Below are 14,682 nucleotides of genomic sequence, written 5' to 3'. Positions count from 1 at the left end.
CTATTATAGGAGTATTTAGGGGGCACCTGGGAGAGAAGGACAGTCTCCTCTGGTCAGATTTGTGGACATAAAAAATGTCCAAACTTGTAGAGAATTTTAAAAAATAAAATTATATATAATATATAATTTCAGAGAAGAAGGGAGAAGGATAGAGAGATAGAAACATCAATGATGAGAGAGAATCATTGATAGGGAACCTCCTGCATGTCCCACACTGGGGATTGAGCCCTCAACCCGGGCATGCACCCTGATCGGGAATTGAACCATGACCTCCTGGTTCATACATAGGTTGAAGCTCAACCACTGAGCCATGCTGGCCAGGCAGTCCTATAGAGAATTTTTATGAGTTTACTTGGGCCAAACTGGCAACATATGCCAGGGAAGCAAGTTCTCATATGGTCCTGAGAATAACAGTATTATAGTTTCTTTAATGCATTTGAAATTAAGGAAGAAATGTAAAGAAGATTACATGAAGGTGGGAAAAAGTAAGGTGGGGATTAGATTATAGGTTAAGGTTATGTGCATTCTTCTTTTCTTTTTTAATATATTTTATTTATTTTTTACAGAGAGGAAGGGAGAGGGATAGAGAGTTAGAAACATCGATGAGAGAGAATCATCCATCAGCTGCCTCTTCCACACCCCCTACTGGGGATGTGCCCACAACCAAGGTACATGCCCTAGACCAGAATCGAACCCTGGACCTTTCAGTCTGCAGGCCGAAGCTCTGTCCACTGAGCCAAACCGGTTCCAGTGTTATGTGCATTCTTGAGGGTGATCATGTCTTAGAAGGAGGTCCTAAAAGGGTGGGCATATACTAGAAGGAGGGGCATTTCAAAGGTGTGTAACCTGTATGTATAGAAGCAATGTACAGGACTTGAGCCAAAGATAAGCCTTTAGAAAGAAGTTATATACCTATATATAGGGGTGTGACTACCTAACATGACTTGCCTAGTTAGGAATTTATGATTAGATTATCCTGTGAGGTTGCTTTCCATATAATCCTTTTTTTTTTTTTTTTTTTTCATCCACAGATTTCAGACATTTGTGAGGGTGAGTTGGGAGAAGCAAGATCTCTGGGAAGGCTAACATCTGGATCGCTCTCTTGGTTTAAAAAATAAATTTTAAGGGGCTAGGACCGGAGGGTGCAGGGTAAAGATAAGGTCCCTTGGATTTTTATTCTCCGGTTGTAGAATAACCAAAGAAGGTTTTTAGAAACATTGTGGAAAGGGTCAAGTAGTTGCATTTCAGAAGGGATAGAATGTATTTCTTTTGGCAAAAGAGACACCAAATACCATATCTAACTAGACTATAAAGGCAAAATAATCTATGATTTCCAAAAAATACTCTACCGTTTCTTTCTGTTCTGGGTCTGTATGTTCAGGGAAATCTTATTTCCCCATATTTTTAGGAAATTGGAGTTAACTTGTATTTGGGGGGTGTGTTTATAAGAATTATGCTTACCCAAAGATCCTGGTATGTCTTTTTAAAGATGAAAGGGCACATGGAAGGGAAGGGGATACAGTGAGAGGCTTGGGGATACTTTTTTGACCTTGTTTCCTTGGTAGGAGCTTGGGGCTCAGCCGTGGGGAACTGGCCCACGGCAGCCACTCCTCACTCGTGGGGAAGTGCGCGGACTTCTCCTCTTCGCAGGCCAATCACGAGGCGCAGGGATTGCACTCACACTTCCTCTAATCTCAGCGCCTGAACAACCCTTCGGAGTGGAGTCACGTTGTGCAATCCTCCTGCCTTTCTGGTTTGGGGTGAGAGAGAATTGGGCTGGGGTAGGGCCCTTCCCAGCCACGGCCCGGCCTTATCAGGGCTAATTTGCTAGGGGGCAGTTTCCCCGGGGCTTCAGAGCCATGCCCAGCTGCCAGGCCTTTGTTCTGTTCCTTGTCAAAGGAGATTCCTGAGGGAGCGCCTTTCTTATCTCGGAAAGTGCTGAGCCCAGAGCTCCGAACTGCCCTTTTTTTTTTTTTTTTTTTTTGTTTCCAGGGGTGAGGGGCCAGTGAACCTTGGACCCAGACAGTTGCTTAATCCTCCTCTCCCCCGCCCTGCCCTCATCCCCTCCGCCCTTCTTGACTTCTTGATTTGACTTAAGTCCTCCGTAAGCGCTGGGCAGGCCATTCCTTTCACTGCTGGCTGAGGACGGGGAGTGGTCAGAGCACACAGCTCCTGGCCTCCTCTGGCTGCTGCCTCCGCAGGAACCTGCTTATACCTCTGGCCAGGTAGTGCGTGCTGCCCATTCTTTCTTTCAGCCCCGCTCCCTGGCCCCCAGACCTTTTTGCTGCTGTGCAGGGTCTGGCCACTGGCTCTCCCCAGTGCCTCTTGCCCTAGTATCTCTCCACTCGCTGGGCCGGCCTAGCCTCTTTCTCTCAGCTGTCTCCTGCTCTGCGGTGCCAGCATCAGCTGCCCCCCCTTCAGCTGTTTCTTAGCCTTGGCTTCCGGTGCTGTATCTCCAGGGAAGGGAGCGGTCATCAGCTGGCTCCAATCATCTCTAAGTTGAGCTGCACATTGGGATCACCCTTTTCCCATTCATACTGTTTGGGGTGACGCACCTGTGCTGATGGGAGGGCCTCGGTGGCAGGGGATCTAAAACGCGGGCTGGGAGGTATCTGGAGAAGGAGAATAGCCTGTCTTCTTTCAGGGTAGGGTAAGGCTGCTGGGACTTCACCTACGACGCAGGTGATGGTTGTGGGTTTCCAGCAAGAGATCACCGAAGCCTTTAGGTTTGTCAGAGCTAGAATCCTTGGGGAGGAGGATGGGGAAAGAGCAGTGTTGTCAGGAGAACCCACAGATTATTTGCTTGCAAGGTTGGTTCCTCATGTTGCATCTCAGCACGGGTGAGAGGTGAGTCTGAAATGGGAGGCAAGGCAGACCTTTTTGAGGTAAGGCTGGAAAATGCCAGCTCAAATCACTGCGCTTACACCCGGTAACTGCCAGATGATTGCCCTCATGCCTGCCTCCTGTCACAGCAGGCTCCGATAGAACCAGGACTCAGCTTTCTATTGTGTAAGTCAGGTAGGCAGCACTAGCCTCACGATCATCTCTCTGGGGAATGATTCACGTTGGGGCTGTTTTGATGAGCCAGAGCTCCCACGAGAAGGAGAGTTTCATGGGTGGGAAGCAGAGAGAGGTCTCTGCCCTGGTAGGTGGAGGTGGCTGCCCATCCTGGCCCCTACAGCATTCCATGGAATTGCCAACCACCTGATGTATATCTTCACCATTCTTCCTTAGAGGGCCATGCCAGGAAGCTGGTGACGCCTCTTCTCCGCCTCCGCCATGGTGAACGGTGTGAAGTATGAAGTGGCCTCCCAGCACACAGGGGACGCCTCCCCTGAGGAGGCCCACCCAGGATCCGAGCAGGTGACACTGAAGAAGGAGATCTCGCTGCTGAACGGCGTGAGCCTGATTGTGGGGAACATGATCGGCTCGGGCATCTTTGTGTCCCCTAAGGGCGTGCTCATGTATAGTACCTCCTTTGGCCTCTCCCTGGTCATCTGGGCCGTTGGGGGCATCTTCTCCGTCTTTGGGGCCCTCTGCTACGCGGAACTGGGCACCACCATTAAGAAGTCTGGGGCCAGCTATGCCTACATCCTCGAGGCCTTCGGGGGACTCCCTGCCTTCATCCGACTCTGGACCTCCCTCCTCATCATCGAGCCCACCAGCCAGGCCATCATCGCCATCACCTTTGCCAACTACATGGTGCAGCCCTTCTTCCCCAGCTGCTTTGCCCCCTATGCTGCTGGCCGCCTGCTGGCAGCTGCCTGCATCTGTAAGTGGGGCTGGGGCAGGAGGTGTTGAGGGGAGCGCTGGGGCCTGGATGTGAGTAGCTGGTGAGAAGGAGACAGGAAGAAATGCATGCCCCTGGAAATGCTTTTATTTAAAAAAGATTTTTTTTTTTTTAATGTATGCTTTGTGTGAAAATTCGAACAGTGCCAAAGTGTAAAAAAACCACCAGTTTACCTTTTGCCCAGCTGCCCATAGTAAGCATCATTAGCAGTTTGTGTGCCCTTCCTGATTTTTTTCTTGCTCCTCCAGATGTAGTTTTGTTCTATGGTTTACAAAAAGGGATCATAGTCCACAAATAATTCTACAGTGTGCCTTTCTCCAGGAATTTATCGGTGACATTCTTTTCTATTTATAGATCCACTTTTTAAAAAACTGTTTCATGTTATTCCATGTTAATTTTAAGAATAGGTCCTCGGTTAATGGCCATTTAAGTTGGTTCCAACTCTTTCAGTCTTACAGAGAATGCTCCAGTGAATATCTTTTTGCACATGTGTGAGTTTTGCTGTCGGCTAGATTATTAAAGCTATTATAGATGATATGGTAGGCTGACTTACTGGTGAAACTAATTTTAGGATATGCTGCTCTTGGGGACTCCTCCAATGTAGGTAGATAGTCACCTGAATTGTGTAGAGCAAGAATTATTCCATCTAAGTAAAATTTCTAAGAAAGCTGCATTCCTTTAAACACCAGAATTCTCTTATTCAACCATCTTTGTTGAAATATCTTTAAAAGCAGAGCTATGTATGCTTTGGCTTACTAACTGGACATTTCTTTTGGTGACTTAGGATTAATTACTATGGCCTGTCTCAGTTCTTGTATGATTATGAGGCCTTCCCAGGCCAGCAGCGTGGGAAAGGGGTGGGGATGAACGCTTGCTCCTCAGTGGCCTTACGCTGCGGGACTAACTTCAGTTCATCAGGTTTTATTCTTTTCTGATTTTTCTCTGTCATCTCTGACAGTTGTCATTCCTTGATTCTGTCATTGTGCCTACTTCCATCAGTCATCTCCTTTTTAATTTGCTGTTTCCAATTTGGGCATGGAGGTGTACTCAAACTCTTGTACACCCCCATACATGCACACGCACACTCTTGTACAGATATATGCAAATAGCCACAATTATCATTAGTTTGCAGAGCTCCCAGTGAATAGAAGACAGAGTTTTGTGCATGGATTTATGTCATGTATTTGAGACAGCTCTGGTAGAGTGAAGCGTGCACCAGGCTTTGTTTGAGCCTGGACTCAGTAACTGGGGACCTTACGCAAAGTGCAATGACTGTTCACTTCCAGGCTCCGGCAAGAATGAAATCAGATTCAGTGAAAACCATAAATCATGACTTCAATGTTACATAAATTATTGTATTTAAAATTAGTATATCTCTTGGTTGCTTATAGGACTTTGTCCTATTTCTAGTAATGTCAGAAGCACAGAGATCTGGGAGAAGGTCAGAAGGACAATCAAGATTGTAAGAATTTAAGGACATGTGAGTTTCTCCCTTCAACTATTGCTTAGTGAGTATCCAGGACAAGTCAGATGCTGAGACTTCTGAGGACCTTCTGCCCAGATACGGCCTATGCAGTAATATCTCTATTTATCCATAATCATGCAGGAGGAAACCAAGAAGGAGAAAACCAAGAGGGAGACAGACATGCTAACAAATAATTGTCATGCGAGATAATAGGTGTAGTGATAAAGGGACCAGAGGAGCATGCAGGGCAACTTTCTTCTTCTTAGGAAGGCATCATAGAGACTACAATGTCTGAGCTGAATTTTGAAAAGATATGTAGCTGTCTTCTAGGACATTTCTCACAGGGGTAACTGCACGGAAAATGGTGTGGAGTGCCAAAAGGTACAGGCTGTTCAGAAAATTGCAGGTAGTTGGTAGAGCTGGAATGTGGAATAAGAGACAGGGGAGGAGATAAGGACTAGAAACACAGCCCAGGGTCAACTCAAGGAGGGTTTTATATGGTGCCTGAAATAACCTGTTTGGAAATGGGGGGGGGGGGGGAGCTGACAATTTTAAGAGGGGAAGTACAATTTGCTTGGAGGAACTCTGGTGGACATGTGGAAAGTGTTTTTGAAAAGAGAGACAAGGTAGGGAGACCGGTTTAGAGAGCTGAAACCTGAGTCCATAGGAAGTGTGGTGGAGGCCTGCCCTCTGGGCAGGGCCTTTGGAACGGAGATGAGGGAGTAGATACAGAAATCATTATAAGGTGGAATTTCTAGGACTTCTGGATATGGGGGTGTGTAGGAGCTCTTTGAGGTGATGTTAAGGATTCAAGCTTGGGCAAATGGAAGGTGATGGATTGCCATATGAAATAGAGAAGGTGGTGATGAGGGGCTATCTGAGGCTTCTGTTTTTTAAAAATATAGTTTATTGATTTTTTTACAGAAAGGAAGAGAGAGGGATAGAGAACTAGAAACATCGATGAGAGAGAAACATCAACCAGCTGCCTCCTGCACACTCCCCACCGGCTACACAACCAAGGTACATGCCCTTGACTGGAATCAAACCTGGGACCTTTCAGTCCGCAGGCCAACTCTCTATCCACTGAGCCAAACCGGTTTCAGCTGGGGCTTCTGTAGGGTTGCTCAGGAGGCCCTTCCATGAGCAGTGCCTTCCTTGGGTCATCATGACCCAGAGTTGATCATTTTCTCACCAATTGAATCTCACCCAGAAAAGAGGCTGGTGTGTATAAATGATAATGTTTATTAAATGTACAATGGTGAGCATACACATGTAATTTCTACATTCCAGAGGGCATGTGTTTACTATCAAGGCATGTGGAGGGTATATAACACATGGTATTCCTTTCTAGTACCATGGCCACTGGGAAACCAATCTGGCAATTGGGGAGTTACTTGCAGGGCATGAAATGAGAATGAAGGAAGAATGTTTCGACTATTCAGAAACAATTTATTGCTTGTGTTGGGGCCCATAAAACATGGAGCAGAAAGGTAGAGCTCCTTCTGTTAGGGAACTCATCGTGTGGTGGAGACTGGCAAAAGTAGTAAATTAAACATATTGTATATGTAAGTGCTAGGAGTAGGGTGGCGTGTAGCTTATTTAGGAAGTGATTTCTGCACTTGGCACTGAAGGATGAAAAGGAGTCAGGGGGTGGGAGAAACACCCACTTAGCATGACCTTCAAGGCCCACTTCATCTGATTTCTTGGACTCATCCCAGACTTCTATCCCTCTCTCTGCTCTGGCTATACTGTTTGTCTTGATTTTCTCTCTCTTTAAAAAAAAAAAAAAAAATTAAAAAAAATACACATTTTATTGCTTCCAGAGAGGAAGGGAGAGAAAAATCAATGGTGAGAATCACTGATTGGATGTCTCCTGCACATCCTCTACTGGGGATTGAGCCCTTGACTGGAATCAAACCTGGGACCCTTCAGTCCACAGGCTGATGCTCTATCCACTGAGCCAAATCAGCCAAGGGCTGTCTTGATTTTCTTTCAATTTTCCTGGCTTGTTCTGCTTTAGGGATCTTGTATTTGAGCAACAATTTTTGTTCCTTTTGAAATATACCCTCAGAATGTATTACTTCACCCCATTCATATCTTTGCACAAATATTACCTTATCAGAGATCTATCCTATTTAAAGTTATGTATCTCAGTCTTTCACTTGCTTTTTTGGGTCAGTCCTCACCTGAGGATATTTTTACATTGATTTTTAGATAGAGTGGAAGGGACAGAGAGAGAGGGGAAGGAGAGAGAGAAAAAGAGAAACATCGATGTGAGAGCAAAGTACCCATTAGCTGACTCCTGAGCAAACCTGGGCATGCTCCCTGACTGGGAATTGAACCAGCAACCTTTCAGCACAGGGAAGGACCCCAACCACCTGAGTCACACAGGCAGGGCTATCCTTCCCTCTTGAATGTAAACATCATAAGAGTAGGGACTTTGTTTTGCTCACTGCTGAATCAAGGCACTTAGTAACAGTGTCTGTTGTCTGGAAGGTTCTCAATAAATATCTATCGATGAGGAAACAGCAAGGACATTCTAGATACAGAGAAAGGCAATGTAAAGGCACACAGGAGAGAAGAATGGAGTGTGGGGTGTTTGTGGAGGATTTTGGGATGTGAGGGAACAAGGGAAGGCAAGGGGCTAACGCTTGAGACAAACCTTGCTAGAGGGTTTAGATTTTATTTTAAAGCATCTGAGGAGCCATTGAAGGGTTCTAAGCAGGGGGCCATGTAGCTGGGTTGGGACAGAAGAGCAAGGCTGAAGGCAGAGACCCTGATAGGAAGCTCTCCTGGAAATACAGGCAGGAAATGACAAAAGCCTGAATTAGGACAATGGCAGAGGGGGTATGGCTTATTCAGGAGATGTTGTTTCCGGGAAAGGACAGATGGGAGAGTGATTTAATATTTTTATTATTATTATTTTAAAAATATATTTTTATTGATTTTAGAGAGGAAGGGAGAGCGAGAGGGAGAGAGAAACATTAATGATGAGAGAGAATCATTGATCGGCAGCCTCTTGCATGTCCCCTACTGGGGATCGAGCCAACAACCCTGGCATATACCCTTGACTAGAACTGAACCTGAGACTCTTCAGTCCCCAGGCCAACACTCTATCCACTGTGCAAAACCAGCCAGGGCTGGGAGAATGATTTAGAAGTTATAATCAGTATAACCAATAACATTTATTGGGTTGTCTGGCATAAGGTAGAGGTAGGTGATGTTCACCAGCCTGTAAGCTCTGTGCCATATAAAGTGTGAGCCTGTCTTATGATCCACTGTATCCCCAGCAAAGAAACAAAGAGAGGAACTCAATAAATGTTCCCTGAATGAAGAGATGTGGTTTCTGGCTTCGGCAATCAGTAGGTGCTGGCATAATTTACAAGGAGGGGGATGCAAAGATGTTGAATTTGAAATTTATTTGTAAGATAGTAGGCAATGTGCCTATTTGGAGCTCAAGAAAGAGATGGGGCTGGAGAATGAGCATTCCCCAAATATTCATGAAGTGCTTGCTATCCTCCCAGCACGGATTATTGTCTTTATGGAGCTGACAGTGTGTGTGTGTTCTAGTGGATGGCTAGGAGAGGCAACACTACATAAGATTATAATGGATTATGATGTGTGTTGTGATTTGTGAGGTGCAAGGAGCCACAGGAGGAGACCTGAACTAGCCTAGGAGTTTAGAAACTCTCCCTAAGGAAGTTTAACATGATATCTGAATGATGAAGAAAAATTAACCAAGAGTAGAGAGGGGAGAGGAGCCTTTCAGGCAGCAAGAACAGAATGTATGAAAACTCATAGACAAGAAAAAAGGACATCTTTGAGACATTGTAAGGAGGTCAGGGTGGGCTACAGTATTGAGTTTAAGGTAGGAAATGCAGAGGTAGAGGAAGGGACCAAGGTTAAGGGAGGAGTTTATGCCTGCCTTAGCTTGGTTTGGGGGTATTTTCTGGAACAGTTGGGTGGAATAGCTTTTATTTTTTAAATATATTTTTACCAATCTCAGAGAGAAAGGGAGAGGAAGATAGAGATAGAAACATTAATGATGAGAGTGAATCATTGATTGGCTGCCTCCTAGGGATTGAGCCCACAACCTGGGCATGTGCCCTTGACCAGAATCAAACCTGGCCCCTTCAGTCTGCAGGCTGACTCTCTATCCACTGAGTCAAATGGCTAGGGTGGGTGAAATATCTTTACCCTGCATAAGGTGTTCTCCATGGTTGGAGTGTTTGGGTGCCTTGAGTCAGCGTCTCTCTCCCTTGAACAGTGCAGAGGACACCTTCATTCCTTGGGAGGCAGCAGTCATGGTAGTTAAGAGCATGGGATCAGGCAGGCTACATTTATTAGCCTCAGTTTCCTCATCTCCATAATGGGGTCTCTATCTCATAGAGGCACGATCTCTATTTCTGCCATACTTTCATCCTTTTCTGTTTAAACAGTGACCATTCCAAGAGAGTAAATAAAGGTTTCTGCTTTTGTCAGAGTGGCTTACTGTCCCTCTATAGGTAAACTGCTGATGAATTACAGCTCTAGATAGACTAGCATTGCAACAGTCCTAGATCACCAGTTATTATGTAGGTCTGTGATTTTCAACCTTTTTTTTATGGCACACATAAACTAATTATTAAAATTATGTGGCACACCAAAAGATACATTTTTTGCCGATCTGACAAAAAAAAATAGGTATAATTTTGATTCATTCACTGTTGTGTTTGTTGTAATTTTTTTATTTGACAATCTAAGGGAAAAGTGGTCAGTGCCCTTGACTAAATAGCCAGATATTGCATATTTAAAAAATTCTTGCAGGCCCTAGCTGGTTTGGTTCAGTGGATAGAGCCTGCAGACTGAAGGGTCCTGGATTCAATTCTAGTCAAGGGCTTGGAGCATGTGCGGGAGGCAACTAATGTATCTCTCTCACATTGATGTTTCTCTCTCTATGTCTCTCTCCTTTCCTTCCACTCTCTCTAAAAAAAAAAAAAAAATCAATGGAAAAATATCTTTGGGTGAAGGATTAACAAAACAAAAAAAGGAGAGAGAGGGAGGAAGGGAGAGAGAGAGAGAAAAAATTGCTGGCTTAGGTACATTTTTTGTGTGTGTATGGATGACTACTCACTTTTGACTTCATTGTCAGGGTAATCACATGTTGCCCTTTCTGCCAGAAATTTTTTCCTCCCCTCCCCCAACCCTAGCACCGGCCTCCATATACTAGTACTCAGTGCCAGTAACAGTGGTCCTGGTACCCATCTGCACTCCTTCACTGCCCCAGGCTGGATGGGTTACCTGGCAGTGATATTCATTCTTATAATTGCCCATGTTCACTTATCTGTGAAGGCTGGGGCCTGGGTATTAATCACAGAGCCTGTACAGGCCTGGATCGCAGTGGGTGCCCAGGACATGCTTGGTGGGTGGATTAATTAATTCTGAGTTTGGAAGGACCCTTCTCAACCAGTGAGGTATGCAGACAGCCCTTCCTGAGGCTGATTATTCTGTTTTTTTTTGTTTTGTTTGTCCCCCCCTCCCCCCCAGAGTTCTTTGAGGTTGCTCCAGATCCCTGCAGCCATTACCTGAGGGGAGATAATCCCACTCCCAGGCTCATATCCCTGAATCCAGACAGGAAGGCACAGGGAGTGGTGGAATGTATACCTTTGGAGCTGGCCTGAATGACTTCAGTTTATCTTACTTATAAGATAAACACACCTACTTTTAATTTTATACTAGCTCTGAGATCGGAAAGGAGGGCTGAGACTCTCCTTCCTCTTTGCAGGAGTCAGGGTTAGGTGTCCAGGAGTCCAGTTCCACCCAACGGCCCTTTCTTCAGAGCTGACATGCTTCGGTCCACTGCTAGCAGTGTTGGGTCATTCTGCTCCTGCTTACACGTGTCCATCACATGGTCTAGTTTTTTTTGTCTAGTTTCTTGCCTTTCGCTGACAGGACATTTACCTCCTGTGTCTTCAATCTGCCCGTTATCCTGGTCAGCCAGCAACACATCTCCAGAAGATATGTTTCCATGAATGAACAGAAGTTATGTTTCCAGATTCAGCTTAGTTGAGTGCTGAGTGCTTTTGACTCTCAGGGTGGTGGTGCTGAGGGTTATGGGGCAGTTGTAGGAATTGGGCAGAGGGGAAGGCAGACAGTTTATACTGAGTCTGCTAACTCTACTCGGGGAATATAAAGGACTTCAGATTTCTGTATTTTTGTCTGGAAGCTTTGGCCACATGTCCCCTGCAGCTGTTCCTGGTAGAATGGTAACTGACTTCGTGTCCTTGTGGCTAATGGGATGGAACAGCCAGATACTGGGCCCTCAACTGATATTTGCCCTTTGCACTTTATTCTTGGAAGCTGGTTATTGCTCCCGGAGGGATTTTCCCAAGAGTCATTTTAAGTTCATGGTAGGGAAACTTTCATTTCATGTTCCACATTCACAGCAACCAAGAAGCTGGAGTCAGAGCCTTGGGTTCTTTCTGATGTGGGGTCAGTGTGACCTTAGGAGCAAACCCATCAACAGTGAGGGTGTGGGGTCCTGTGCTGGTTTGATCCTCAAGACTCTTGAGGGGTTCACCCTTGGTCTTTTCCTCTATATGTTCTCTTTCTCTCTGCCGCAGGAGGAAGTTGGGGAAGGAGTCAGGGACAGTGGATCCCGACCCTGGCTGTACATTGAAATGACCTGGGAGGTTTAAAAAATACTCATGGCTCTTCCTCTCCCTCCCTGTGCCCCCAGCCAAATGAATCTGGGTAGAAGGGTGAGAACTGGCTTAGAGAATGTGAACTGAAGGAGTAGAAAGTCGCTGCTGAGGAGCACTGATGGGGAGCTTGGGAAGAGAGCATCTCAATTGTCACTGTGCCTTAGGAGCACCTGCTGAGCTTGGGAAACACGCTGATGCCAGGGTTCCTTCAGTTTCTGACTTCACTGCCTGGGTGGGGCCCGAGATTGGACTTTGTTAAAGCTTGTCAAGTGAGGCCAATGTGCAGCCAGGATAGAGGAGCGCTGAGTTAAGTGAAGGGTTCAGTTCTGTGTGTCATTACTTAAGGTAGCACACCTGCAGCAGGCAGACCATCACATTTCCCTGGGAACCCTGCCATAGACCCCTGCCTTCGAACACCTGAGGGGGAACGCCAGAGATGTAGGTTAACATTCCTCAGGTGATTCTGATGCTCACTCAGGCTTGTTGTCTTGCTTCTGAGGACCTCAGTTGGAACTAGCTGAGCAAACCAGGAAGGACTAGCCAGCTTTGAGAAGGGAGCAGATGGAGTGGTCTAATATGAGATCCTCCGGTACAGACTGCCTGCTTGCTCCCTCGGAGTGGAGCGGAGCCACTGCAACTCAAGTGCTGAGTGAGTTCCAGGAGGCAGAATAGGAGGTATCTGATTCAGTGACCCAGATGCTCTCACCCATGATGCCTGAGGAAGCAAAATGGTTCTCTAGCCTGAAAAGGTAAGAGTTTGAGGTCTGCTTTCCAAGAGCTATAAAAGCACCTAGGAAGAATGGAAGACATAATACTACCTCAAGGAAACCAGGAAGGGAAAGAGAATTGTAAGGTATAGAGTGTATCCTAAACCAGCTTTAGGGAACACAAACAAATCAAGCAATACAGAAAAGGAGGAAAACCTTGCAATGCCTGGCTTTAGGCAACAGATCTGAGACTTTTTCAGAGAATATAAATCTGATACTCCTATGGAAACAGCAGTGGTAGAGTGTTCTGAAGACATATGGGTACTAGCAGGCCTGGGCATACAGATTAAGGAGCGTGGCTGTCCCCTGAGAGACGTGTTTTTTTTCTTAAGATATATTTTTATTGATTTCAGAGAGAGGAAAGGAGGGGGAGAGAAATAGAAACATCAACGATAAGAGAATCATCGATTGGCTGCCTCCTGCACACCCTCCACTGGAGATCAAGCCTACAACCTGGGCTTGTGCCCTGATTGGGAATCGAACTGTAATCTTCTATTTGATAGGTCGATGCTCAATCACTGAGCCATGCCAGCCGGGCATGTGTGGTTTTTCTTGAGCAACATATGATGAAAAGCTTATTCACACCAGTTAAGTCTACAGACTTCCCTCCTGCCAAGTCCTGTGGGATGAATGGCAATGGCGTCACTAGTCAGAAGACACCTGAGGTGTGTTATGTGATTTTGAAATTCAAGATAGTGGAGAGAGTGGCAGGTAGAATTTTCATCTCACTGCCAAGTGAGAAGGCTGTGTATGTGAAGGAAAAGAAGGACAGAGAGAAGACTGCCTGATTGTAAATGCTAAGATACCAGAAAGGTGAACTCTGGCAAGGGACAGGGCAGATTTCTTAGGAATTGAAAGAGATGTGTTAACTAAGGCTTTAAACTGAAATTTTAAAGGAAAGAAGAAAATGCACAGATTATAGTATAAATCTGGGTATTTTGGAGACTTTGAGGTATTATACAGAAAGGAGAATAAAGATGGAAAATGTGCTCAGTAATGCATTTGTAGAAAATAGGATAGAAAATAGGGGAGTGATGTTTTAGACTCACATCTATAAACATTTAAGGCTAATAAGCTTATTTGTTTTTTACTTTTACTGCAAGGTAGAAACGATTTCATATTTGATTAGAATATTTTGTTCAAAAATGATGGTTTTACCAGAAGAGCTGAGACTAATGTGTGTGTGTATCAAAGAGAGATGTACTTGTAGGAGGCTCTGCTATAATAAGGGATGCCTACTCTCTCTGGGCAAGGTCAGGTTTTGATTCTTTTGATTGCAGTGAGAGGGAAATTTCACTGCACTAACATACAGAGACCTGTCAAAGGATTTTACTTCCCCAGTGAATGTAATGAATAGTACCAGTCACTTCTGTTTGCAGTTCTGCCTGAAGGTGTGTTTCTTCTTACAGCTAAACGGAACTTACAGATATGTGGCCCGTCTCTTAGGCACAAAGACACCAGCCTCTGGTAGTCCTGTCTGCTCACATTGAGCAGAATTATTACATGGTGTTCTCAGAGGCTCTAGGATCCTTTTAGGGAATTTTCCTGAAGGTCTCTCATAGCAATAGTGCATGGAAATAAGTCCTCACCCTATGGGAAGAAGCATGGTGAACAGAACAAGAGGATAAAAGCAAAAAGAGGTAGGAATGATGTAAGTGTGGACATAGGTTGCACACTGTCAGATCAGAGGGAGACTATTTTGCTTTCTTATTAAAGATTATAAAGTTTGTACAAAAGGGAAAATATGGTAGTGATAGAAACTTCAAGTCTCTGAGCATATTTTGCTAAAGTTAGTTGCCTTCTTGCCGAAACCGGTTTGGCTCAATGGATAGAGCGTCGGCTTGGTGCCTGAAGGGACCCGGGTTCGATTCCGGTCAAGGGCATGTACCTTGGTTGCAGGCATATCCCCAGTAGGGGGTGTGCAAGAGGCAGCTGATCGATGACTCTCTCTCTCATTGATGTTTCTAACTCTCTATC

At 45.3% G+C, this 14,682-nt stretch overlaps 1 protein-coding gene and 1 long non-coding RNA gene across 3 annotated transcripts in view; one reads left to right on the top strand and one right to left on the bottom strand.

Moving 5' to 3' along the window:
- Positions 1 to 14,682, bottom strand: part of LOC311611566 — a 193,022-nt gene that overhangs the window by 100,764 nt on the left and 77,576 nt on the right. The window lies entirely within an intron of this gene.
- The window catches only part of SLC7A7 (solute carrier family 7 member 7), a 31,472-nt gene that overhangs the window by 1,784 nt on the left and 15,006 nt on the right, over positions 1 to 14,682 (top strand). Inside the window, exons 1-2 of one of the 2 annotated variants that reach the window (XM_084863031.1) lie at positions 2,128 to 2,225; positions 3,235 to 3,772. In XM_084863031.1, coding sequence (XP_084719157.1) covers positions 3,280 to 3,772 — 493 coding nt within the window. In that variant the 5' untranslated portion in view covers positions 2,128 to 2,225; positions 3,235 to 3,279. Of the gene's footprint in view, positions 1 to 2,127; positions 2,226 to 3,234; positions 3,773 to 14,682 lie in introns of those variants that run through there. The other variant, XM_084863030.1, reaches the window with a different exon arrangement.

Source organism: Pipistrellus hanaki, assembly GCF_964339955.1.
Source record: "Pipistrellus hanaki genome assembly, chromosome: 1".
In the NCBI taxonomy this organism is placed as follows: domain Eukaryota; kingdom Metazoa; phylum Chordata; class Mammalia; order Chiroptera; family Vespertilionidae; genus Pipistrellus; species Pipistrellus hanaki.
This window is presented reverse-complemented; position numbering and strand designations above follow the sequence as displayed.